A 27,946-nucleotide genomic window follows, 5' to 3' on the forward strand; every position below is an offset into this window, starting at 1 on the left:
GTAATAAATGTTATTTGCAGTTAACAATTTTCTTTTTTCTTTATTACAATATTTATGGCAAGACTAGGTATATTGTATCCCAAGTAACTTATTTTAACTGAGGCTTGAAGCACTCTTGTAATAGTTTAAGAGGCCGCAAGGGTAGCGGAGATGTATGAGGGTCGAGAGGAAGTGGCTTGTGCCTCGTTGGACCGTATCCGATGACTGGAGCTTCCGTCTGTAGCTATCTTCATGGTATACCGGTTTGAACTCGAATAAGCATAATATGTAATTATATTTTTTTCCTTGTCAACCCATTGCTTTTTGCTTTGTACACTAAGCTTGAAGTCACTTTTGTATTTCGTATCTATCATTGATCCTTGAATTGAGCTGTTAATATCGGCATATTATTGTGTTTTTATAATACTTACTTATTTCCTATATATAAATTTTATAATTACTTTATCAATGATTAATTAATAATAATGTTAGTCCTTTTGTAGTAAAGCCCGATTTCACCCGTGGTTCATATATAGCTTGTGTCACTCAGTATAATTTGCAGCTTTCTAATGGTGAAAGAATTTTTAAAATAGGTCCAGCTGTTCACGCGTGATGGCGTGACCAAGGGAAATAGGGATTCGCTTATATATATATATATATATATATTTCAAGTTATATATATAAACAGTGTCGCTTCTGCCTAGCTTCAAAATGTTAAAGTGTACTAGGATGGCAGTATGTGCCAGCAGCAATCTCGGCGGGCGGTAATTAAGTGAGAGTGCGGACACCCGCTGCACTCCTAGTCGAATAAATCTTGCTCCTTCAGATTTACTGTTATGGCTCTGCTAACTTCCCAGCCTTTCTTCCATATAATGGTTACGAGAGACGTGTCGCTATCGGGGATAAAACATTATTTTATCGTTATGTAGATCTATTACATACGTCTTCAGGTAATGTGGTCGATAAATACACTGTTTCAGTGTTGTATTTAAAGTTGTGAATCATTTATGTAACTGACAAATTTATGTAACCGCATAGCTTACGAATTGTCGCACTATGTTAGCACTTTTTTTCTTCCTTATAGTCCTTACTAAATTACAATATTTTGTCTAACTTATTCGCATGTTGATGGTATCTTTACCATAGCGCAAAAAGGTAGTTTTTGAGAAATCATTACTGTACCAGGCACCCATTGGATATTTAAATTTACTTAATTTGGAAATGTATTTTACAGTGAAGCGTGTTCGAATGTTATTGTTTGAACTCACAGCGTGACTTTATAATGCAGAAATAGATGTGCGTTCAATCCATTGTGAGTACCTACGTCCCATTGTAATTTTACAAAACTAGTGATTATTACGCGATACAACAGATTATTCTATATGCATGGTATATTCATATTTAAAATGTTCAGAGTTCATAAAATATATGTCGTTTTTTGTCGTCCCCTTGAGCGAAAATTAATCTTGCATAGTGTTCGAAATATGTCAGCCGCTTCATGCTTCGTCAGATGTTCCCGTGAAATGTTCCGGTGAAAAATTTGTGACACACTGCATAGTAACATCGCCGCGGTCGCCGCTATCAATCAATGTGACGTCGAACCTGGGTCCTCTAATAAACTTAATAAATCACCGCGTATGTCGGACGATACATAATTCGACACGTCCACGTTTTTTGGCGCATGTTTTGTTCACATCTTGCTGGTTGTGGTGTTTTCCGACGCAGACAACTTCGCTGGTTCAATTTAAAAGTACAACTGACTATTTTATTACATAGAAAAATATGCATGTGTTAAACAAATAATGTGCTTACGCGTATGAAACCGAAAGAGAAGAAGACATTCTATTACTGAGGGCCCCCCATCACGGCTAGGCGTTGTTACGGTTTGGCAAAAAGACACGGGTTCGAATCTTTCCTCGTGATCCATTTTTTTTTTGTATTCGTTAAAAATTTCTCAAATAATATACTCTTCTCGTTGTTATTTCTCACAAGCTTCGTAATAAGGGCGATAATACGTTGGCCTTTGTTTCTGCGATGTCTTAGTAAATTCATTTCTTTCAATATTCGTGCGATTCTTAAACTAACATGATATATTTTCTGTAACTATCATCAAATGATAAAAAGGTGGTATTCTATAAGTGTCAAACATAGTAAACGAACTTCGTTCTTCTGGTGAAATTTGATCAAAATCCTTACAGCACATCGTATAAAATCCGTCGTCTCTTTGGGAAAAACCGAAATTGATTATGACCGGTCAGCAGATTTATCTTCGTCGTAAATTTCAAAAGTTCTCTTATCATTTGCCCACAATCGCGCTGACTTCGGACGCGTGAGATGGCACTTCAGTAATTAATAGCGCTCTATTATTTTCATCTTCGAACTTTTTAATTTAATTGCATTAAATTATAATCGTGTTTTTTATGACACAAACTTACTGTCAGCTCCCTCTTTATTGATGGATTGATTTATGGTTTTTCTATTATATTAGATTTATTATTAGGTCGGTCAGTTCGCTCTCCAGGCGAATCGATAAACAGTTTGTTTTTATAAACGATTTAGCTATGAAGAAAACAGATGTTTTTTTTTTGTAAATGTGTCCAAAAAGCTGTCCAATCAGACATTTCCCCACTTTAAAAAAGTATTCAATTTTCATTTCAATAGGTCTGCGACAATTGTACCGTTAATTCAAGTAATGTCTAATTAGCCCTCCCGCTGTGTCCCGCAATTAAAAACTAATTTTACGCAGACACGAGCGTCCTCTCGCGATTCTATTGTAAAAGCTGAAAGAAAACAATTGCCATCTAAACATAAGCTTTTTTTTTATAATTTAGTAATTAGTTATTTATCTAATAACCTCGTCTCTTAATGAACTGGTTCATACAATAAATTTAAAATCCGACTAAAATATAAATGTTTTTAAGAATTTAAGAATGTATAGATAGTAACATATGGAATGTTTGTAAGATTGTATGTATGTTTGTTACTCTTTCACACAAAGAGCTCTGTTGGGATCTGTATAAAATTTGGTACAGAAGTAGAATGCAGTCTGTATAAAAAATTAACTTAACAATCTTTCTACAGTAATGTTATGAAGAGGAAACTTTTGTCTGTTTGTAAAGTTTTCATGCAAAAACTACTGGACCGATTGCAATGAAATTTGGTACGTAGACAGCTAGACAACTAGAATAGCATATAGGCAACTTTTTATCTCGATATTCCTACGGGATACGGACTTACGCGGGTGAAACCGCGGGGCGCACCTAGTTTTAATTTAATGCATGCAGGTTCTGCATACAAACCTCTTGTATATATATTTCTCCGCCTGCAACTTGATTCGCTGCATATCGATGTCACAATCTGCGTTCAACAAATTTAACTTCCGACTTCCAATATTAGGAGCTTATCTATCAAAGAGTATTGATCTTGATATTGAGATTGCATTGCAGGATTTGATGTGATCTTTTTATAGCTGGAATTCACGTTTGTCATCAACATTTTGTTTTAGTAATCGGCGGTGATAAGAATAAACGATTAAAGCGTAGAAGTAGACTATAATCTATATATATAAAATTCTCGTGTCACAGTTTTCGTTGCCATACTCCTCCGAAACGGCTTGACCGATTCCTCTGAAATTTGGTAAGCATATTGGGTAGGTCTGAGAATCGGCCAACATCTATTTTTTATCCCGATATTCCTACGGGATACGGACTTACGCGGGTGAAACCGCGGGGCGCAGCTAGTCTAATATATAAAATTCTCGTGTCACAGTTTTCGTTGCCATACTCCTCCCAAACGGCTTGACCAATTCTTATGAAATTTTGTGTGCATATCGGGCATGTTTGAGAATCGGCTAACATCTATTTTTCATACCTCTCAATGATCAGAGTAAGGCAGAACAGCGTTTGCCGGGTGCAGCTAGTAATTGATAAAAAGAGAGAAAACGATAGTAAGTCTGTCAAATTACAATACCTAGCGGAAATATTTGAGTTTCTACTTAAGAAACAGTTGACAAGGGGCGGTAACAGAATATAAAATGAAAACATCACAACATTTCATTGAAATTAACGAGACATTGATATGTTATCATTGCTTTTTAGGTGGGAATACCAGAAGGGTTCTTAATTTATATACATACGTGTATATACCATCTTATGGTGTAATAATCCAATAAGATAAATATTACATACCTTTTTTGAGTTAGCAAATCTTGTTCTTGTACCCACGGCCCACGGGGATAGGAGCCGTGGGTTATGACAGATTCCTACCGACCAAACCCCACTCACTGTGTTCCGTCCAGCCGCTTTAGTGAAGAAGCCACGGAAGCGAGTTAGTTATACGTCTGCAACCAAAGATTACATACGTAGGTATTTACTAAAACTTGGAGTAAGGAGCGCGGCGTGATCTAATCACCGCTAGTTCATAAGATAACCTTTTATAAATATAATACTCGTATGTGTGTCACTTTCGTAATAATTGACATACTAAATGGGTTATTGCTTAATGCTAAAATTAAATTAGAACAATGATCAAATGTTAATTAAATTATAATTAGCAGAATTCAGGGCCAACACCTAACTGTAAATCGATAATAATCAACAATATCGAATGTGTATGAATATTTTTGATCAAATAAATGGCCATGCCAACAAAGTGAATAAATCTTTTATTTTTAAATTATATCATAGTACCCAGAAATAGCGAAATGTTAATACTATAAGCAGATTAAACCCTATCTATAATCAAAAGAGTATTTATTATCAATAAGATAAATACTATCGATAGATCTAACAATTTTATTTATGAACGCACTTTTATAAAACAAAACTACAACAGCGAATTATATAAATACATAGTTTATACATAGCTAGAAAGTAATAAACAATGCGACGTTCAATTTGTTTGTTAAACTAAAAATGTCACCCATTCGCATACCATTGTTCCATATCTCGATGTTTATAAACGATCGTTCGCGCAGATCAGTATATTCCAAGTCAGCAATAGGCATTAGTTTGCCGACGCGCGCAGATTTATATTTTCCTGTACTCGGGTCACGTTTATCGCGAACGTTATCGACGCGTGATTATTGAATGGATCTTTGTTTTTTTTTTTAATTATCTGTTAGATTACGCGTTCGCGAATATCAGAAACAGCGTGGATTCGATCGCGACAACACGCGTCGCACGTTCGATATATAATCTGATTTCTAGTTTATGTATATTGTTAAAGGTTTTATAAGTTAACTTACACTTATATTTAAATGGTGTTTTGCATCGAAACGTCATTCAATATTGTTGATCGTTTATTGAAAATAAGGTGTTATAGTGAACAATGCGTAAGTTACGGGTCTTAGCCATAGTTGGGGGTACGTTTGTAGTGACAATGTGCATTATGCTGAGCGTGACTAAACTAGGTACCGAGGATATCTTGGAAAGGTCCACACGCGATATTCTTGTTGATACAGACACATGGGTCCGGAGGACCAACACTAGTGTGCAGGACAAACGGTTGAAAGTGCTTCAGGTATTGTTTCAGATATTTAAATATTTTGGTATATAGTATGGAGGTTAGATCGCTTGAAGTTGGTACAGTGGAACCGAGGGGCACTGGGTTCGACTCCCGGTGTAGACGAACAAAAAAATATGTCTCGGCCTGGCAGGACACAGGCTGATCACCTACTTGTGCTTAAAGAAAATCGATCAGTGATGTTTCACTGATCGATTTTCTTTAATATTATCTGCCCTATACCCACTAGGGGACACGGGATTTCACTTTTTAGTATGGTGGATAGCTAAAGTAATATGATATATGAAGTAATATGAAATGGATTGATAAATGATTAAGTTCGCTTATTTATTCTTAGAAAATCCCTAACGAAAAAATTGCGTAACAATGTGTTGCGCAATACAACGACACATAAATTAAACATTACTTTTTTAGTGCTTTGATAAAATGAACAAAAATCAAACGGCCTTTTAATTTTCTTTAAAAGCATAAAACGGCGTATATTGAATGTTGTCGACAGTTTCTATAAAGTAGAACTTGGAAAAATCGCCACCTTTCCCAGTCGACCGTAAAGTTTGCAGGGCCTAATAATAATGAATGGCTTCGAGAAAAGTACGATATCCTTTCATTAGTGTAGCCTCCGTGCCGAGCCGAGATTAAAACTTACGCTTCGAGCGACTTGCGCCTCTCATGTACGGGCTTTTCATGATTTAAATTGTGATTTTTGTGAAAAAGTGCCTCGGCGTAGGGAAGGGGGCGGTTTGTCACGACGATAACGCGAACCGCCTATGCCTGGCTTCTAAGCTTTTGTGTGTAATGATGATGCTTCTAGACAATGACTTCTTTTTTGTGCTAGAAGCGGGAAAACAGCACGGTCGGTTTTTGAAAATCCTCTACGTTAACTCTATTTTATGAGGGTACGTTTAAGTTTCCGAAACTAACTCCATATTATATATAATAGGAGGTATATATAAAAAAATGACAATCATACAGACCAACATAAGAACCTTCTCCTTTTCGTTTTTGGATGTCGGTTAAGAATGAAACGCAATTTCCTTTAGTCATGACATCACCCGTGATCAGCTGGAAAAGTAATCCCTTAAGAAATTACTGGCTGCACTTAGCCAGAGTGGTTGATTATGGCATAGGTCCACGTCCCTGCATTGGGGACATATATGAGCTGAAAATAATAAGAACAGCTAATATTCTTAATTTTAAATCTCACTGTACTTTAATTTCAGTATGACTTTCTATCTAATTCGTTTATGTTTCATAACATTGAAATATGTATTTCATAGATAATCTAATAACAGCACATTCTTGTCAGAAACATACGTATATCTATAACTATCTCCTCAAGAAATTAATTCGGTACTGAAATTGCCTTTGAAGGATCAGCGGAGCGGAATTCATGGAAATATTTGCAGTGTTGTTAAAACATTGTTCGAGTACCGCTGCCGTAATTAAATGTAGGCCACTAGCCACCTCTCGTTATTAACAACAACGCTTTACTTCACTTACATCGCGTCGTATGTTTGCGGATTTAAAGTTATTTTTCATTCAAAAAAGAGCTGGAGCGCGGATAATTAATTAACCTATAGAATATTGGATACCGGCCGCAATATGTGGTTGTATGAATTACACTTCTGAAGTTATCGAATACGAGATAAATGTCAAGTGTTTTACGAAGATTTAATGAATGGGGGGAGAAATTTCATGAAATTCTGTCGCGTAAGAACCACAGCTATACTTTGACTTCATTATTGATGATGATGATGAAGTAATAGTAGTAGAGAGCTCTGTAGGAACTGCTTTCTGTGGCGTTGGTACCTTTTACCAAAACTAGCTATTTTATGATGATGTAAACGTGTTTCTAGAAGAAGTCTTATTGAATAAATAAAATTGTATCCAATAACACTTCTAAAATTGTAAGTTAGGGTTCGAATAATATCGCATATTGTATAGTTATCGCATATCGGTATTGGAGAGGAATTATCGTGTACACAATTGTATACCGCAAATTCTAGGTATTTATTATAAAGAAATTGCTATGTGAATACAAACTGTGCGTTACTTTGTAACAATATAATATACATATATTCCCAGAAGCTTAACTTTGGTGCACGCAGCATAATGGAGATGACACGCCTAATCGGGTAACATAACAACACGACAAAATAATACAAACGTTTGTAGCCTACCACAATGCGAGCTTTGTTTAATAAGCATTTGATAATCAATGTATAACTTTTTCTCCGCAGATGATGCGTCACGCATGGAACAACTACAAGCTGTACGCCTGGGGCAAGAATGAGCTGAAACCTATATCGAAGCGTGCGCATTTGACGAGTGTTTTCGGCGGCGGAGACCTCGGCGCGACGATAGTGGACGGCATGGACACGCTCTACATCATGGGCCTGATGGAGGAGTTCCGGGAGGGGAGGGAGTGGATCGCTGAACACTTCCGCATCAACGAAATCGTGAGTGATTTATAATTTTCTTATGTTTGGTTTTACGCGAGTGTTATGATACTTGGTCATGATTTTAACTGCGGTTTATTCATTTTTTTTTTGATCGGGCAGACTGATCCGTGACCATTTTTGGAAACCATGGGATAGTGTTTGAAATCTCGGGATTTTTAGAGTAAGTAAATAAGTCGCGCTTAAAATCCGTTAAAAGAATTTGATTTATGTTGTGAAACATAAGCGGGTGCCTCGAATATATTAAACTCCTATTTGAACAGGGGTCAGAATCTCAGTCAATATTTAAACTACGAGTAGGTACTCAATTTTGATATAATAAATATATATTTTAGTTTGAAATATTTACCTACGCCATTTACCTGTTCAGGTTTAACATTGGTACTACTTTTAATCTCAAGAACGTTCGATGCTCGTTAAGATAGCAAAATGTGAGGTGTGAATGAGAATCTTACCTCGGAATGCAATAAAACATAAGAATCTAACAGATCGCACTAACGGATATGGAGAATTGCTTTTTAATAGTATACCTTCACTAGATTACGTTATGCGACGATAGACTTTTCAATAAAAAATCTATTTATTTTTACATTAACACACTATAATATTTCTCGAAAGGATACAGTCGATTTAGAAAGTGTCGCGGTGTATTTAAGCAGAACTGTTTACTAAATGTACAGTTAGGGGCGATAAACTTTACCCACTTTTGGATACACTCATGAGGAAAAATGGATATTAGGATTTTTTATGGACGTCTTGTGTAATTATAGCGTGGAGTTTAGTGGTTGGTATATGACACCAACTATTGTGCACTAGGATAATTGGAAGAAAATCATGTTTTAATAATGCTCGCAATATATGAATAGGTAACACACATCATAACATATCGTATGTATTTATGTATATGAAAATGTCAGTCTGTAATGTGTAATCAGTTTTGTTTAGTCTATGGCATGTGTATTTGTCTACAATGATGAGCCATATTAATATTTTTATACCGAATATTAACGCTACGAGGTTTCGTCCAGAAGATTTCAAATAAGTATTCATCGTTCTATTATGAAAGCGTTATTTAGTAGTTTGTATAGTTTATAGGTATATATAGCCAAGATGAATTTCTTTTGTGTTGTATAATTTTAATTTTACCTATATCTTTAAAATAATATCTTTAAATTATCTGATTATTATTATTATTATTATTTAAAATAAGTTTGAATAACATTTTAAGAGAATAATTTTAATGAAAAATGCTAATATCTGAGAATCAAACACTAAATGCACTTACAGTACGTATAGAATTAGAAAGACGAAAATATCGCGCGGCGAAAAAGTTATGCATAATTTATTTATAGTTGGCTGTTGCTAGCGACATGCGGCATACCATCAATTAGCTGAAACTACAACTGAAAACTGAAAAGTCTAATAATTTAAAAGACAGAAAATTAAGAGTTCGAGTGCTCAACAATGATTCAATATTACGCTTAGGTATTATGCACACAAACTGTGACGGATTTGATTTATTGAAAAAGAAAAGTTGGGTGGAGCTGTGTCGGTGCTACATATGACGTCTAATCAGGGAGTTCGCTCTTAATATTAAAGATAGAAAAAGCATAACAGATTGGCTTCGTTTATAACATTTTTACTGTAGCGAGTTGACTAAATACCTATAAACCTATTAACATGCGCTAAATAATAACACTAAATTTACATTTTTCCCATTAGGTAATATATTTAAGACCGATTCCTTACGTTCCACGGTTTTCTGACATAGTGCGTACATTATTTAACAGCAGCTATTAATTAATTTCTTCCAGACCACTTTAAAATTCAATTCCACAAATGTGACATCCATTTACGTATCAGTAATAAGAAATGAACCGGCTCATAATGAAGAGAAAATTGTTAATTAGGTGCTTCGGTATTAATTAGATATTAACAAACACCGAAGCCATATAACAAACGTCTATTGTGGCTGCAATACACGTATGACTGAAAACTTTTTCGTGGGTACGTGCCTTTACAATGTGCTCCAATTAAATGCGCCTGAGTTTGTCCAAGAATGCAACAATCAAAAACATCTGAACATATATTGAATATTAATTAAAGATCTAATTTATGTGCTGGAAAATCAAGATTACATGAGTTAAATTTAATGGCCGATTAGCTACACCCAATTGTAAAAGAGGTTGACTATTGACATAACGTAATATGGTCGGAGTTTCCGCTGTGGCATGCGTATGCGCATACCACGTGTAGCAATAATAGATTCTAGTTTATTAAATAAATACAATATCTATATTTAGTCACAAATGTTGATATATTAAAGCTGCAAGATTTACAGATTCCATAATTTATTCAATCATTTTTGAATAACGATATAAAGATAATACCAACGATTTAGATAATTATAGATGTTGATAAATCGAGTATTCCGTATTCTTTCAAGGACTGTCTACAGGTATTTCCAGGTCAATATATATTTCCACACGTCACGACAAAGAAAATAATTATCACGTTATATATCGTTCAAATTTAAATCAACAAATTCCACGATATTCTTAAAATCAAAATTTAAACATAGACAATAGCGAAGCTTTGACAATGTACAAGCAACTATTAAAACCAGTGGCAGTTATTCAAAAGTCCCTCAGCGGAGAGTTTTGTTTGTGGTTTTTTTGTGCACCTTACACACGCTCTTCGCAAACTTTTTTCATTTACCGAATGCATTGGACTGCGCCGGAGATAATGAGACACGGTAAGAATGCAAACTGTTTGGAACGAGACGCAATGTTTTAAACAAATCCATTGGTTAAATGAAGTAGACCCGTAATGTCAGCGAAGAGTTTGTACAGCTAGCTATTCTTTGTGTTCGGATTTTATTTTGGCTAATGTTTTTCTAGAATATTTTTCGTTTTCGCTCAGTTGTAATTTGCACGGTGCGAACGTTGCGAATTTGTTTCAATGTTACTATACTTGGATTATATTCTTAGTTTATGACTATGCTCCACGATCCTTCCGGAATAATGTCATATATTTTTTTCTGTTGTGCCGGCTATTTTAAACAATTCTTTTTTTTACCACCGTCGGCAATTGGTAAACGCTGCCACCGCCCATGAACATTTGGAGAGGCGTTAGATCGATTGCAGTCCTTACGCCTCTACAAATGGACTGCCGACTTTACATTGGAAAGGGATTAAGAAAGGGTTGACGATAGGAATAAAGGAAAGGTCTGGGATGGGTAAGGAAAAGGATATAGGCCTCCGGCACTCCCACTCAACGAACGAAACAGCAGAATGCTATTTCACGCCGGTTTTCTGTTTTTCTCGCACAGTCAGTCGATTAATCCTATGCTACTTCCTACTATCCTATCCTACTAATATTATTTAAACTTTGTGAGGATGTGTGTATGTTTGTTACTCTTTCACGCAAAAGCTATTGAACCGATTGCAATGAAATTTGATACGTAGATAGCTGGACAACTGGAACAACGCATAGGCAACTTTTTATCCCGATATTTCTACGGGATACAGACTTACGCGGGTGAAACCGCAGGCGCAGCTTGTCTTTTATAAATACAAATCCAAGTAAAAAAATTATAACTACGCCTATAGACTAGCCTTGAAAAATAGAAGAATTTAATAATGTTAGCTCTTCGACAGCTTGAAATAAATAGTTGTCGTTTTGCCGTTTGAGCTTTGAGAAAGACAGCTCGTGATTTAAAGTCCTCAACAAACTTTATCGAATTACCTCGTATAGGTACTACTTTTTCCTTCCATTGATTCGTGAAACTTGTCGCTGCACCTGTCTTTAAATAGCCTGTCGAGTTTTGCGATTGCTTAGCTTGATGTTACAATATAAATACCCATGGCTCTTATTTATAGTTGTAAAAATATACTTATATGTTATGTAGTACATGCAGAGCATATTATATAAGTTATATTTTTATACTATTTACTACTAACTTATACGAGTAATGAATTTTACGGTAAACGCATTATAATGTATTGAACCGTGGGTATAAGGAAATTGAATTACAATTATTGAATTGATAGTTTATGTTACCGTGTCCCCTTTTCAGATTCAGTGAAATCGTGTATTAGAGACAGGAGGTCGTGGGTTCGATACGGCGAGGAGATTTTTGTTTAAGTTGAGGGAGGCACACGGGAACGGTTTATAGTTGACGACGATGGCAATAAATCTGATCTATCTGCCTCAGATTCCCTTTTTTGTAAAACGTATTGTCGTTTCCTCTAATTCATAAGCCGAAAACACTTTTATTTTGTACTTTTACCACTTACGTGAAGGTGTATTGAGTTATAAATGTGCAATGTTGAGTCAGTAATAAATTATAATTGCTAATAGCCTTCAAAGGACACGACGCGACGCTTCATTAGTAATAACTCACAATTATTAAGTGCTTTCAGTCCGTCAACCAAGAATGACGAAATCCACTGTAAAACGTCACTCATGAATATCTAAAGATGGCGAATTTGGACTATTCTATATATTATTATATTTGTGCTGTCTATGCTATGCTATAACAAAGTAATTAATATTAAAATCAAAGGAAACTGATTTCTTATGTTACATGATTAAATAATAAATTGGTTTGATTTTACTAATTAAATAATCACTCAATAATTTTGTTGCATTCAAACGAGCCGCGGTATTCTTATTTCGTAGTTTATTTTGTTGTCAACTTTTATAAGCACTTAAATCTGGTAAATAATTAAATGCGAAGAACACAGAAAGCGTTTATAGCCATAGCGGATACTAATATCCGCTGTGAGATGTTTCAATACCTGTAGAGTAGAGAGAAAATTAACCTTAAAGGTTAATTTTCTCTTTGTTTTTCTGACAGCCTGGTAGGCTTTTTGAAAGCAATTTGAAATATACCGTATACAAAATCGATCGTGACCGGTTTCGTCTTTCTTTCTTTAAAAATTTATAAATAATCAAGTTGCGTAAAAACGAAAATCTGGAAAACAAAAAATATATAAGCAATAAAATTAACTACATACGTCATAAATCTCACCGTCACCGTCTCCGAGCGAGGAAGGTATTATAATTTCCCATCAAACACAAAAATAATTGTTGTCATCGATTAAAAAATCCCACGGATTTATTAAATAATTATGTATATAAAAAATTACACTTGAATTGAAAACCTCCTTCGTTTTTCGGAACGTCAATTCATAAAATGCAGTTTACAGAGAATACAAAATGTCAATTAATTTTACCAATGTAATATATCATAAATATATGGGTCTATCTATTTCAATTTGAGTCCTTTTTATCCGCTTACATGAACCGCAGCGTAAAACCCCTTGCCGGTTGTTTTATTGTTGAAAATATCTGACACGTATTTTCCTCGATAGAAAGCGCTTGCACACTGTCCGCTTATGCCGGCATAAAAACGGGCTTAACAAAAGTACACATGAGTGGCAGACTTTGTATGAGCGGTGCCCAACTACACGGGTTTCAAAGCGGATGATAAAACAAAATCTCATTTTACGAGCAACCTAAAACAACGAGATAACGCTATGAAAGAGCACAAAGAAAATAATTAGAAACATTATAAAACTCGGCCCTTTTACCCCCAATTTTCCCGTCAATGAAAAGCGAACGGGCTTTTTGTCTGGTTGTTTAGTTCAATTTGTAACAATTATTATTGTCAATGGTACAAATGTATTATATTAGAGGACATAATGTTGAATATATTGTGGCTATCAGCTATTGAAGCTAATGCAGCTTGAAGCGGAATACAATCCGTTTGATTATATTGTTCGATGATCAACGGGTGTGTAACAATAGTTTTAAAGATCTATTTACTTTGCTCATATGAATATACAATACAATTCCAATTGGACAAACCTATTTCATATAATTGTTATGATTCCGTTTAATGGTTTACGAAGTTTCATCATGATATTTAGCTCTTCTTTCTATCTTATTATTTACTTTATCTTATATTACTATATAGATAATTAAAACAAGTTTTTTATGAGTATAATTTTTAACAGATGCCACTTTAAAACGATGTAACTAACTGCTAAACTATTTACTGCGACACCTTATTACAATTTGTTTTCCTTTCTTTCATTTCCTTTAAATGTCGTCGTTGCCTGATAATAACACGTATCTGGAATTATTATACTGAGAAAACATTTGTAATTTTGTATGTTTGTAACGTTTCAAGCAAAAACTACTGGACCGATTTTAAAAATTCTTTCACCATTAGAAAGCTGCATCGTCACTGAGTAACATAGGCTATATATGTAGTATGTACCACGGGCGTAACCGGGACGAACAGCTAGTGATTTATAATTGAATTATTGAATTCCAGGACTCTGACCTATCAGTATTCGAGACGACGATCCGTTTCGTGGGCGGTCTGCTGTCATGCTACGCGCTGACCGGTGACACGGTGTTCCGGGATAAGGCCGCCGAGGTGGCAGACGCTCTGCTGCCGGCGTTCGACACCCCCACTGGCCTGCCGCATGCACTGATCAACCCTACTAATAAGGTTAGTTATATCTCATAGTCGATAAGGATCGGGACTTGTCAGGATAACTTTAATACTTTTAAAGTAATGGTTTAATATGATATTAGCTAGTTTGACGAGCAGTAAAAACGATTGCTTTAGTTTATAAAATAGTTTATTAAATATTGGGTATTACTTATTGTACGAGTATAAATTAGCTTCAGTCAACATCTTATTGGGTTCATCAACATTGAATGAATTATGCTTCAGTTATTTAAATATTATTATAAGGCGTATAACAGGTGATTAACATCCGTGACTAAAACAAGCAATGTCAAGTGGTTTACGTTAATGTTTATACAATTGCATTTATATATAACAAAGGCAGCGCATGATCATTGTACAAGGTACATTTGTATCTTTAATTATGCGTAAACATTAATATACTTTATCATCAATTTGCATACTTGTCTCTTAAAAAAAACACGCTTCAATTTATTTCTCAAAACTTGATTATTTTAATATATTTCAAACGCTATCGCCATTTACTGTCACTTGAATATTCAGCAATGCATTATTGCCAGTGCAGAACGTCGTTTAATCTTCTTCACCCGTTCCCCCTAAAGGGTATCGATATCAGTGAATAAATTAATCACCGAGCTTCGTATTAATCGGACCTTTTCGAATATCCCGACTTCGTTATCATCAAAGGCGGTTCGTTGTCATTCCGAATACATTCCTAATTAGGCGCGGTGACCCTTGGAGCTATTACAAAGTCTAATCGTGTGCGAAAATCCGCGCAGCGTGAATGGTAATCAATTTGTTCTTAGCGCCGTAAATGGGTGGATTAGGGTTCGATGTGTTTACACTAATATAAGAAAGAGATTTTGCATTTTTGTTTGTTTTTTTTTTTTTGTAATAGATAAACCCAAAAACTACTGGACCGATTTTAAGTTTTTCTTTTAAATTCTTTCACTATTAGAAAGCTGCAACTTCGCTGAGTGACTTAGGCTATATATGTACCACGGACAAAGCCGGGGCGAACAGCTAGTGATGTATAAATAAATAAATGATATAGGCAATTTGGTCAGTTCTCGATTCCGAGATGTAAGGCCGGATTCACAGCTCCTGGTTATTTTCGGTTTACCGCAACTTTCATTCAAACGCCGAAAGATGACCTATTAAAAATAACTTCTAGTGTCAAATAGACTATCAGAAATAATAGTACTAAATGATATCACTATTACTGTCATAAATAGTTATCGTACAAACAAGTCTTTCGAATGTAAACCTTTATTTAAATTACTTATGTTTTTATTCAACCGTAACTACCGTAATTTCGAAAATAATTTGCTAGTAAAAATTCTGGTATGTATTCCTACTGAATGACGTAACGTTTTTCCAGGCGAGCCGTCAGTATCACTGGGCCGGCTCCAACAGCATTCTCTCCGAGGTTGGTACGTTGCATCTCGAATTCACGTACCTGAGTGACGTCACGGGGAAAGAAGGTATTAATGATATATTTAATAGAAATAAGAAAAATTTAGACAACAGTTGGTTAAAATTATTTAAATTTTATTCAATTTACTATCGCACATGATAGCAACCCATCTTTATCTTTAATCAATGGGCTTTGTAATAATTAATGACGATATCTTATCTAAAACGATCTCGTGAAAGAATCTTATGAGAATTACAAGTTTAAACAAAAATTGGACTTCCTTTAAAAAAGTTAATTTTAAATATCTTCTTAAATATCATATTAAATACATGTGTCTTCTATTTCTTAATAATCAATAAAAGCTACACAAAATATGATAATAATACGCACCCGGAAAACCTCACCTTATTTAGAGTAGTTGGCTAATATTTTTAAGAAAGAAGAAACATGTTACTGTGGCGAGTAAGCGAAAGACGCGGGGTTGAATCCCGCCTCATAAGCGTTTTTTTTTCTAATCTTTATAATTGAGAAATTTTGAAAGAATAGAAAAAATTTGATCACGAGGCGGCATTCGAACCCCCGTCATTTTGCCAAACCGTAGCTCCTAGCCTAGCCTCTCGAATCGAATTTCTTCTACTCTTTCAGTTTTATGTGCCTAAGGGACACCCCACGCCATCTATTGAGATGATTAAGAACTATCACAACCAATATGAAACATTATTTCAATGATATTGTATCGATGGAACGCGGGCTTTATTAAATTTAATTTTTAGTTCTATAGCATTTGAAATGCTTCAAAATTTCTCATTTATAAAGCATTTCAATGCTATAAAACTAAAATTTTAATCTTTATAATTTTCAAACGGTTATTATTTATAAATATATTTTCTACCCATAGTCAAATAAGAGGTACAAAAAACACATCGAAATTTATTTTATTCTTTATATATATGAAAGTTAAAATATTTTATTACATCTTTAAATGATACACCGTAATGAAATAATCGTCTAACAGTTTACAGGCAGAAGGCGGCCCGTATCCGCGAAGTGCTCCACAACATACAGAAGCCGGACGGCCTCTATCCGAACTACATCAACCCACGGAGCGGCCAGTGGGGGCAGAGTTAGTATATTTATTAAAAAAGAGTAATAAAGAAGTAAGAGACATAATATTGGGGAAAAGAGAAACGTAATAAACACATACTTATTGCTAAGAACCTGTATCTTCCGAGCAAACAGAAAAGTTAGAAGCAGAACATTAGTATACAATATTGATATAAGATCTTATAACTTTTCTATTCTTATATACTAGTATACAATATTGATATAAGATCGTATAACTTATAACTTTTCTATTCTTATATACTTTTACAAATGAAATATGAAGATACGAAGAGTATTTTTTTAAACTGCCATTCGCTTCAACCTTGAAGTTGCGTCAGGGAACTTAACTCAACTCTGTTTAAATTGATTTTATAAATTACGGGGTGATCGAAGCACGCATCATAATAGATGTTCCCATAGGAAGTAATTATTTCTTCGTTATAAATATCAGCATTTTTCACTCCAGACTCCACGGATACTGAATCTTTTCTCGAGTCTCAAGCTAATCTGAACGAAATTTCATCCAAATCGATTCTATGGTTCTGGCGTGAAGAAGAGACAGAAAGATAGAGTAATTTTATTGTATTAGCAATGATGATCTTGATGATGAGGATGATGATGATGATGATGATGGTGATGGTGATGGTGATGGTGATGGTGATGGTTCCAGGGCACATGTCGCTCGGCGCGCTCGGCGACTCGTTCTACGAGTACCTGCTGAAGGCGTGGCTGGTCACCAACAACGAAGACGAACAGGCATGTTTTAAATTTAATCTTTAGTTTTATGCTTTGTTGATTTTTAATAATTATTCTATACAAAAACGAGTTTAAAACTGGGGTCAAGTGTTTGAAAAGTCTTAGAAAATCAAGCTTATTATATACTAACTGTGCCCCGTGCTTTTACCCACATAGTACATAGCCACACAATAAATGGGCTGAATGTTTTTTATTTTAAAACGTACCAGAATTTTTAAAATCTTACGCCCTAAACTAATCACGTCATTAAATATCAAAATTCAACCTTATTCTCATATTTTAAAGGTCGTATTTACAAAGCACCAAACATCTGATTGGGTAGTTTTAGTCGTGTTTAGTCTATCTAGTATTGTTTATTAATGTCCTAAATGATGACCGAAAGTTTTATAGCATTTAAAATGTCTATTTAAACATATTTCAGGCACGTATCATGTTCGACGAGGCAATGCAGGCGGCGTTGGATAAGATGCTGAGGGTTTCGCCGGCGGGATTGTCGTATCTAGCCGAGTTGAAGTATGGGAGGATATTTGAAGAGAAGATGGACCATTTGTCTTGTTTCGCTGGTGAGTTTGGTATTTCTTTGTTGCTGCTAATGTTCCGCCTGCTTTGTGCTGATGCGATGTGTTTGAAACCTTGGTTCGGTCTGTAAAGAGATACTCTTCTTGCGAAGACTTAATAGGAGTCCGTCTCTTAGTGCACAGGTCGCCTTCTTGCCTGTAAAGATAAATTGGTAATTGAAATAAATGAGTGAATATATATCATACAAGAAGGAAGGTCACGATAGCTGGTATCTTTCCAGGTTGATTTTGTAATTTACAAAAAAATGTAATGGCTATTTTTTATTTTCGGTCTTGAATAAGTTGGGTAAATATATGATCAATATGACGAATATTACTAATAGAATATACTAAACTATAGAATTGAAATAATAAAATAGACTGTTATTCAAATGTAAAAATATGTCTGTGTCGTTTTTCAAATGACGTTTGATTCGTAATTGACACATGTAGGTCATTGACGTTCCTAATTTCAGTCAGTCCGGTCCAAAAATAACTAATCTGATGAATTGCTAAAGTTTTTAATTTAGATGTTCTTTCACTACTGCGCATCGAACACTGAAACTTACGTAATTCTACTGCTACTAATATTATAAATGCGAAAGTTTGTAAAGATGTGTGTGTGTGTGTATTTGTTGCTCTTTCACGCAAAAACTACTGAACCAATTACAATGAAATTCGGTACGTAGACAGCTGGACAACTGGAATAACATATAGGCAACTTTTTATCCCGATATTCCCGGACGGACTGACGCGGGTGAAACCGCGGGGCGCAGCTAGTTATGTATATATAGTATATTCTGTCGGGCAGGCGGCATGTTCGCGCTGGCGTCGACGACGCTGGAGAACTCGCTGTCGGAGCGCTACATGGACGCGGCGCGCAAGCTGACGCACACCTGCCACGAGAGCTACGCGCGCTCCGACACCAAGCTCGGCCCCGAGGCGTTCAGGTACTCCACATCTATATTAATATCATAAAACTGAACAATTTGTTTGTTTGTTTGAACGCACTAATCTCGGTCACTCAACTACTGGTCCGATTTGAAAAATTCTTTCAGTGTTAGATAGCACATTTATTGAGGAAGGCTATAGGCTAGATATGTAAGATGGGCGAAGCCAGGGCGGACTGCTATTTACTTTATGTATGTATATGCGTTACCGTCAGTACCTGTAGTTGTACCCGTTGTATCTAGTTGGACTAGTTGTAATATGCCTTTGTTACAACTAAAAGTAGGGAAATCTGGAAGGTGCAATAAATTTGGAAGTGTGGTATTAAAAAATCCAAATAGTTTACAAGAATCTTGACATGATAAAACATTTTTTTAGTTTCAAAAAAAATTTAATTGTGAATGTTGTACCAAATATGATACATTGATTTCCCATTAGTGGCGAAGTAAAAATTAAAAAAAAAAGCGAACTACGAACTAACAAAAATGGAAATACTATCGCAGATCAAGAATAAAATACTGTAACATCTCCTATACTAAATGATCGTCTATGCGTGCCTAACCTATATTAATTTGTACGAATATCATATTTACTATATATTTTTTTGACTTTTGACTTTTGCCGTCACACCCTAAATAGAAGCCTGTGTCCCAGCAGTGGGAAACAAAATATGAACTTATATGCCGATTTAAGCACTGAAACATCAGTAATACACATTCCATATGACGAATATTGTCCAGGTTCTCCGGCGCCATGGAAGCGCGAGCGATGAAGAGCAACGAGAAGATGTACCTGCTGCGGCCGGAGACGTTCGAGAGCTACTTCATCATGTGGCGGCTCACCAAGGAGCAGAAGTACCGCGACTGGGCCTGGGAAGCTGTTGAGGTACGGGTTATATAATTATTTTAATAATATAATAATTAACAAATAATTTATAGGATTTTTTTGATAATCTTATAGACTAGCTCAGTTGCCCGTTATGGCATAAATAACAATAATAAAGTCTTTATTAAAACTGTTAAATAATACAATTATATTGGTAGAAACGAAAGCCTGTGTTAGTAAAAACTGTGTTACAGGCTTTAGAATCCCTCACATTTTTGTAAATTATAGTTTCTTACAGGTTTTTTTTTTCAATTAAGTATATTAAAATTAGAAAAAGTGCATGCATGTGTGTGTGTGTGTGGGTGTGTGTGTCTGTGGGTTAAGATAATAAAAAAAAGAAAGAAAATCGTTTATATGTGTATACGCAATAAGTCCTCTATGGCTTCGTAATCTAACTATTTAAGAATATTTGACAGATTTTCTTTAAATTTGTGATTAGAATATTTTTTTACTTGTTTGAGATTATTACCAAATAAGCTAATGAAAAATAATAAAAAAAAGGTACTTAAATTTTATACACTTTAAAATTGTGTGTGGCAAAAAATATATTCTTAATTTCTGACTTTTTTTATCATATAATATGAAACATAAACCCCCCTCAACCCGTCAGGCCCTCGAGAAGCACTGCCGCGTGGAGGGCGGGTACACGGGCGTCATGAACGTGTACCACGCGCAGCCGCAGGGCGACGACGTGCAGCAGAGCTACTTCCTCGCTGAAACGCTCAAGGTATCTTGTTGTATAATGTTACTAGCTTTCCGCCCGCGGCTTCGCCCGCGTGGCATTCGGTTATATCGCTTTCATCTCCCTATGTCAACTCCTTATATAAATATAATCTATGGCTGTGAATGACATTGACATTTGTTACTCGCGTTTCTTATAATATGCAAAATTAAATGTACATTTTTCTATATTTCTGAGAGATTTTCTTAATATTTTTTCCGTAAGAACCTTATCCTAATAATAACAAAGACAACAAAAAAAGAATTAGTGAAATCGGTCCAGCCATTCACGCGTAATACCGTGACCAAGGAAAACGGGTTTCATTTTTATATATATACTAGCTGAACTGGCGAACTTCGCAACGCCATACATAGTTTGGTGATACGTTTTTCTATATATTTCTTACTTTTAAACCTTCCCTGGACTATTATGAATGAAACAAAACCGAAATTATCAAAATCCGCTAAGCGATTCTCGAGCCTTAGATAGCCGCGTGCTCGTCTAATAGTGAGGCGAGACTAACGAACGGCAATAGATTTTTATATATAAGATAGATATAGATTGCAGGCTTTTTTAGCTAGCAACTCGACCCGGCTTCGCACGTGTTTAGATATGTTACGCTGTTGGACCGAAAACGCTCTAACTTTTGTGTCATAACGTGAAATCTCATATTGTATATATTTCTCGGCTGTCCGTATATCAGAATCTGAACAAAGTATTTTCATAAGCTTCACCCTAACAATAACTTTCTCTCTGAGATACAAAGAAAATCACTTAATTATTCATCAAGAAAGGAATAAACATATATTTGTGAGAGTGTATCATTTTTTAACAAAAAATAAAACATGTATGTTTATTATCTTTCAGTATTTATACCTGATATTCGCTGACGACTCACTGCTCTCGCTGGACGAGTGGGTGTTCAACACGGAGGCCCATCCCTTCCCCGTCAAGGACAAGAACCCGCTGTACCGAGCCGCCGACAAACAGGAGGATAACCAAGTCTAGACTTGCACTTTGCAATTACACTTTAACACTTTGAGTTGTGAGTTCACTAATAAAAATGTTATAGGTGTGCGACTGAGTGAGACGTGCGGAACATTGTTGGGTTTTTATATGGGGGTACCAAGATTTCACTACGCACTTGGGTTTGTGAGACACTTCACTAATATGTCGTTTCAGTTGTGTGACTTGAGGTTCGTCCTTCTACAAGGGGATAACTAAGTGTAAAGTTACACTTTCACTGTACACTTTGAATTGTGTGTCTCTTCACTTATAAATCGTAGAAGTTTTAAAACTTTCGCGAAGAAGCAATGATTTCTTGTATGTCTTAACGTAATTGGAAATAACCGTTGAAGGATTTTAAACATGTCATAATAAATCTTGCTTTTATTTCGTCATCATTAATTTCTACAAAAGAAAGTTTCTTACTATAACATTAACTTTGAATGATTTATATTCCAAATGCGAAGGGTATAGCGCATTTTCTTTCAAAATTAATGAATAATCCGGTTGTATAGACAATTTTTATGAATTTTGTTTAAAAAACAATTCTTGCTTTCAACTCGTTACTGGAATAATAGACCTGAATGTGTCTATTTAGGTCATTAGATATGTTATGTAAAATTATTAAAAACAAATTATTGAAAATCTTGGATGTACTTATAAGTCCCTACAACTTGTGTTATTAGTAAATTTTATACACCGCCAAATGCTATCGAGTTTACAGATAAATATGAAAATGTCAGCTAGTAATAATTTATAAACAACATAATCGAGGGCATTCACTCTGTATTGATTTTTTTTTTGTTTCAATTTAACCACCAAAATTAAAGATAATCTTAAAAAACCTAGGATTTCATCGCATGAAATACATTCCTTCTATATGCTGGATTGTCGCTTTATAACATATAATGTATTAAGATGTTTTAACTTAATTCACTGCCACAAATAAATTTATTCTCGAAAAGTTTAGTAAATTGTGCATGTCTTGCAAAATTTACTTCTTATAAATAAAAAAGCATAATATACATTGATAATTGTTGATTTTCATCAAATTTATGTTACTTTGTAAATATAATCAATTTAATTTAATTTAAATCAAGTTTTTTTTTATTTGATTTAACCAAGACAAATAACCAGCGTTTGTAACCTACAGTGAATATCGTAGGTTTACTTAAATGTTTTTTTTTTCTATTTATTGAAATGGTTTGGTGCATTTTATAACAATAATTTATTAAGATCCCCTATTCTTTTGGAGGTTTATAAACTCGAAAACATATCGACTTAGGCTCTACAAACAAATAATTATATGTGTTATTTCACATGGATATAAACAGAGCATCGTTTTAAATAATTCAACAATTATTTAGCTTAAATTTAGTGGCAAAAAAAAAATAGTCTTAGTGATATTTTTGATGTATATGTGACTAGATTCATATAATTGTCGATATTCGTGTGAAAATCGTCCGATACAACAATAGTTCCATTTAGTATAGTGATCATAATGTTAGAAGATTTTTTATCCAAACAATAATAATAATATAATAATATATTTAGTCGTAAATCAATTAATCGCATTAATCAAGTGTTTAGAAGGCCTTTAACAGATATTAAATGATATAGATATACTTCTTTATGTTGGTGACAAAAGGTTTTTGTTTGTCGTCTAAAACAATTGACAGTAATTTATTTTACGTAATTGAAATCGTGGGCAATAAAAATGTTCGTCTGATTTGTGCCCTAAGTAAAATGTCACAAATGAAATGACAAAGCTAGAGGAAAATGTGTCTGATAATGTTTTAGAAATGGATTGAATAATAATAATCAACTAGGGTACATTTATTTAACTTTAATATGTGAAATTGCAGCACCTGTTAACTAGAGCATTGCTGGAGGGTTACTATGATGTCTTAAAGCAGAAATTTTTCTAGTGTGAGAAAAGGACAGCTATATAGGTCGTCTAGTGCTATTACTTTCCCACATTGAAATTGCTCCTGCTTTAAAACGTCATAGTAGGCCACCACATCCTTACGAATCTATAGTGAAATGTCGAAATTAGTTGTCGTAGACAATTAAATTAATTAATTATCTGTACATTGTGTATATATAGCTAGAATAGCGGTAGCGTCTGTGTGTAGTGAAACTGCGAGCGAGTGAGTGTTATATTCAGAATTAAAGTTGCAATTTATATTGCCGTGTGTATGAATTCGTACGTAACATTAATTATGTCCAAGGTCATACATCTTTGATTTTCTATATAGAAATTGTGAAAGACATATTGCATTACAGACTTTGCATAGACATATTATAGAATATGAGACAAAAGCAGTACGAATATTCTAATTATTCTTTTTTTTTTACAAATGTGTCAATTATTAAGTGCAAATGACAAAATATCCAAAAGGACTAGGCATGATTATGGCTTGTACGTTTATGATAAATGCCGGCTTATCATCGTACAACTGAGATTTGTACTATAACGCTCATTCTCTCGCCGCGAGTAAAATTTATTTTAAATTAATGTATGCAAGAGTGCGACTGTTGATTTGTTTCTGTAATACTAAGAAGTATAAACACATGTTATCCGCGTAATGATGTTTGAATTTAAATTTTAACTGTAATCTGTTATGTTCTGAGTTGTTGAAATTGATTTAAAATTTATTTTGTACTTCTTAGACAATTTAACCTGACTGCCATCTATGTCTGTTGTATTATATATTTCATATTAATAATCACATTAAATATATATTGACAAAAGACAAATAACAAGCAGATTATATGTTGAGTTTAATTTATTTGTTTTTATTTATGTGTAACTTTTGATCTATTTTAATATATTTTCATCATGTAATACTTAGATAACTCCCAAACATGTATTTTGTAACTTTGCCATAATAAATACTTCTGCGCATTTATAATCTCCTAGTAATAACTTAATGCAATTACTATTATGAAGTTTTCTAATATTTACTTAATTAATTATGTTCTTCGAATAATTATGTATATTTTTCCTTATATACTCATTGAAAATAATGTCTTTTTTTAAATATCTTTAAAAGGACTACTATAGATATGTAAATATTCAGTTTTACGGACTGCTTGTTATATTATGTATTTATGTATGAAGTTGTAGTTTTAATATTGTACATTTTCGTTTATAAATAAAAATGTTTATAAAATTATTTCATTTCTTTCACTAAAATCATCCCCATCGACATTTTTCTAACATCGTTAGATATTTTGATAACCGTAAGAAAGTATTACTGGTTTTATGGTAGGTTTTGGGTTTAAACTGGTTTAATAAATAGAAAATTACAGTACATTGGATGAATTATAATTTTATAATTGTATTTTTCGGGCGATGATATTTCTTTTTTTTTTTATTTTATTTAGCAAAAGTAAACTATTACTTTTCCTGACCCATTCACAATTTTTTTACACACGTTCAAAATCGTTTTTTACAATCGACAAAGTATAATAAATTAGATGTTTAGAAATAAACAAAAAGATAGAGAAAAGTTGTACACAAAAAGGAAAAGCTCATAAATAGTATTCATAGAACATACTTGTAATAATATGTTCTCGGACAACTTTTTCACGCAGTCAAGACAAAAAATATTTGAGTCCCTTAACAAATATTGACAATTGTCGTCAATAATAAGAACAGACACAAAATGTGGCTTTTCTCAGTTCTGCCACGGTCTAGTATACTTCCATACTAATATTATAAAGATAAAGGATTTTTGCTTGTTTGTATCGAATAGGCTTCAAATTAACTGCACGGATTTTAATTATAATTAATGTACTTATAATTTATAGGACCTTAAATTAACTACAAAATAAGTTCGCGAGTGTGTAGTGACCTACAATAGCTAGGCAATGAAAAGCTTATATATTTCATAAATTTAAAATATGTATAACCGTAACATACTTTGTATAATATTATGAATCTTTATAAAGTTAGGACATTGTATTATCAAGCCAATTATTTGTTCTTAAACCATTTTTGCACAAATTAAACTCGAGCACAGATGCACGGGTCTACCTACTTTAGCTAATTTGTATCCTCCAATGTATTTATCAATATTTGGAACTTATGTTTAAATTCAAATAGCTGCTATTCCACATCCTCAATAAATAATTAAGAGAGGAACTGACACGTCTTCAATTTGTCTGTCCACCCTAGCAACAACCCCTAATAGAATTATTATGGCGTCGTAAAGGGGCCGGCGACAAGGCCAGGTAAATGCCGACGTGATTGTCCGCTGCTAACATTTGGGACGGACGCCCAATTAGAGAAAATTGTTTTGTCTATTGCCTTTTGATTTGCCATTTCTGTTTCGACTGATAAATTATTTTGTTGTTTGTTTGGATTTAGATTATGTCGTGTGCTATACTGTATTTTTTCATGTTAAAAGCGACTTTCCCCGACTTCACACGAGTGCAATTTATATAAATAAACTTTCTCTTAACTCCATTGTCTCCGCTTAGACTTATTAATACCTAACAGTAAAAAATAAATAAAAATTTGCAAAAGTATGGTCTATCGATCAACGGTTAACATATTTTAAAATATATTTTATCAAACCAGTGTTTTCTTTGATTTAACAAACGAGTTCAACAAAACAAACATACTATTCAGCTTTATAATTAGCTAGCGGGGTACAAGATTAAAAGATTTAAAAGTAGCCTATTTGCTAATCCGGACTATACTATATTTATACCAAAAAGACGTGATCAGATGTTTTACAGCCATATATTCAAACAAACTTTAACGTTGATAACATTAGTAGCATTGTATTTATGTATACATTGTATATAGGCTGGGTAACCTACATATCTATCCTTCCTTCCTTTTCGTCTTAGTTCCACTACCTATCGAATAATTGAAATGAAATCGTCTTCACGTGTAAGTAAAGCGCGTACAAAAAGAGTTCATGGAAAATGGCATGGATTATATGCTGCAATAGCTATACAATTTTTTTTTTATCAAATTTCATAAACACATTGAAACCAGAAAGGCATTGCTGAAAGCACGAAATGCTGTCCGTGTTCCTGCGCATTTCTCGTGTCAGCGTGTGGAATTGTATCACCACTATCTAATAATATATTTCTCCTGTAGATAGTCTAATTCTAAGTGCCACGACCAAAATTCGGTCACTAGTAAGAAACTAGGACTATTATTAATAACTAGCGGTCCGCCCCGGCTTCGCCCGCAGTACATATATAGCCTTCCTCAATAAATGGGCTATCTAAAACTGAATGAATTTTTCAAAACGGACCAGTAGTTCCTGAGATTAGCGCGTTCAAACAAACAAACAAACTCTTCAGTTTTCTAATATTAAGTATAGATTTGAAGCGTGAATATATTTCATGTGTTGCCCCCATTTGTCTGATTTGTACAATTATAGTTTACCATCAACGCGAAAGACTAAGGATAGCAGAGTCATCTTTATATTGGCCGTCTTTGTATGCGATACCATAAAATTTACTAATTAGTAAAGTATTGGATACGAAAATAGCAACAATCAACAAAGAACTCCTTGTCTATTTTAAGCCTACAGCATTGTTCAAGATCAGAATAATTAACACCGATATCAGAGTTAACATCACCATTCCCCAAACCAAATATTGTTTCAATTAGTGCAAGACAATTTTCTTTATGGGTCGGACGCTCCCTGTCCCCATTCTGACATCACCATGGGGTGGTGGGGTTGAATCGCTGAAAGCCAAACCTTCAGGACAGTTGAAATCACAGCGCACCTGACAGCCCGACGAACGGCGCTTATAATTCGCGCCTTTTTTGTGTCATTTAAAAATTGAACACATTTATTTTTAATGTAGTTTAAATAGTGTTGCCACATTGTAAAAAGTGAAACCTTATAATTTTTGAAAATGCAAATAGCAGTACTTCTATTGGCTGTATTATGTGCAGGTAAGCTAAAATATAATCTTTCTCGATCAATTTATTGTTTCTTTTTGTTATAGACAAATATGTAAAAACCTCGGCCTTCTGGTGCATAAAGAATTATTCTAAATAAACATTATTTTTAGCAAAAAACTGAACCTCCTTCAAATTGTAAGAAC

At 34.2% G+C, this 27,946-nt stretch overlaps 1 protein-coding gene across 1 annotated transcript in view; it reads left to right on the top strand.

Moving 5' to 3' along the window:
* The window catches only part of LOC119840358 (mannosyl-oligosaccharide 1,2-alpha-mannosidase IA), a 61,648-nt gene extending 39,705 nt beyond the window's left edge, over positions 1–21,943 (top strand). The window contains exons 2-11 of the mRNA XM_038366941.1: positions 7,743–7,961; positions 14,308–14,487; positions 15,851–15,953; positions 16,902–17,009; positions 17,661–17,746; positions 18,168–18,309; positions 19,115–19,253; positions 19,992–20,136; positions 20,747–20,863; positions 21,725–21,943. Coding sequence (XP_038222869.1) covers positions 7,743–7,961; positions 14,308–14,487; positions 15,851–15,953; positions 16,902–17,009; positions 17,661–17,746; positions 18,168–18,309; positions 19,115–19,253; positions 19,992–20,136; positions 20,747–20,863; positions 21,725–21,865 — 1,380 coding nt within the window. The 3' untranslated portion in view covers positions 21,866–21,943. The remainder of the gene's footprint in view (positions 1–7,742; positions 7,962–14,307; positions 14,488–15,850; positions 15,954–16,901; positions 17,010–17,660; positions 17,747–18,167; positions 18,310–19,114; positions 19,254–19,991; positions 20,137–20,746; positions 20,864–21,724) is intronic.
* Positions 21,944–27,946: the final 6,003 nt, after the last annotated feature.

This window comes from Zerene cesonia, chromosome 6, assembly GCF_012273895.1.
Source record: "Zerene cesonia ecotype Mississippi chromosome 6, Zerene_cesonia_1.1, whole genome shotgun sequence".
NCBI lineage: Eukaryota > Metazoa > Arthropoda > Insecta > Lepidoptera > Pieridae > Zerene > Zerene cesonia.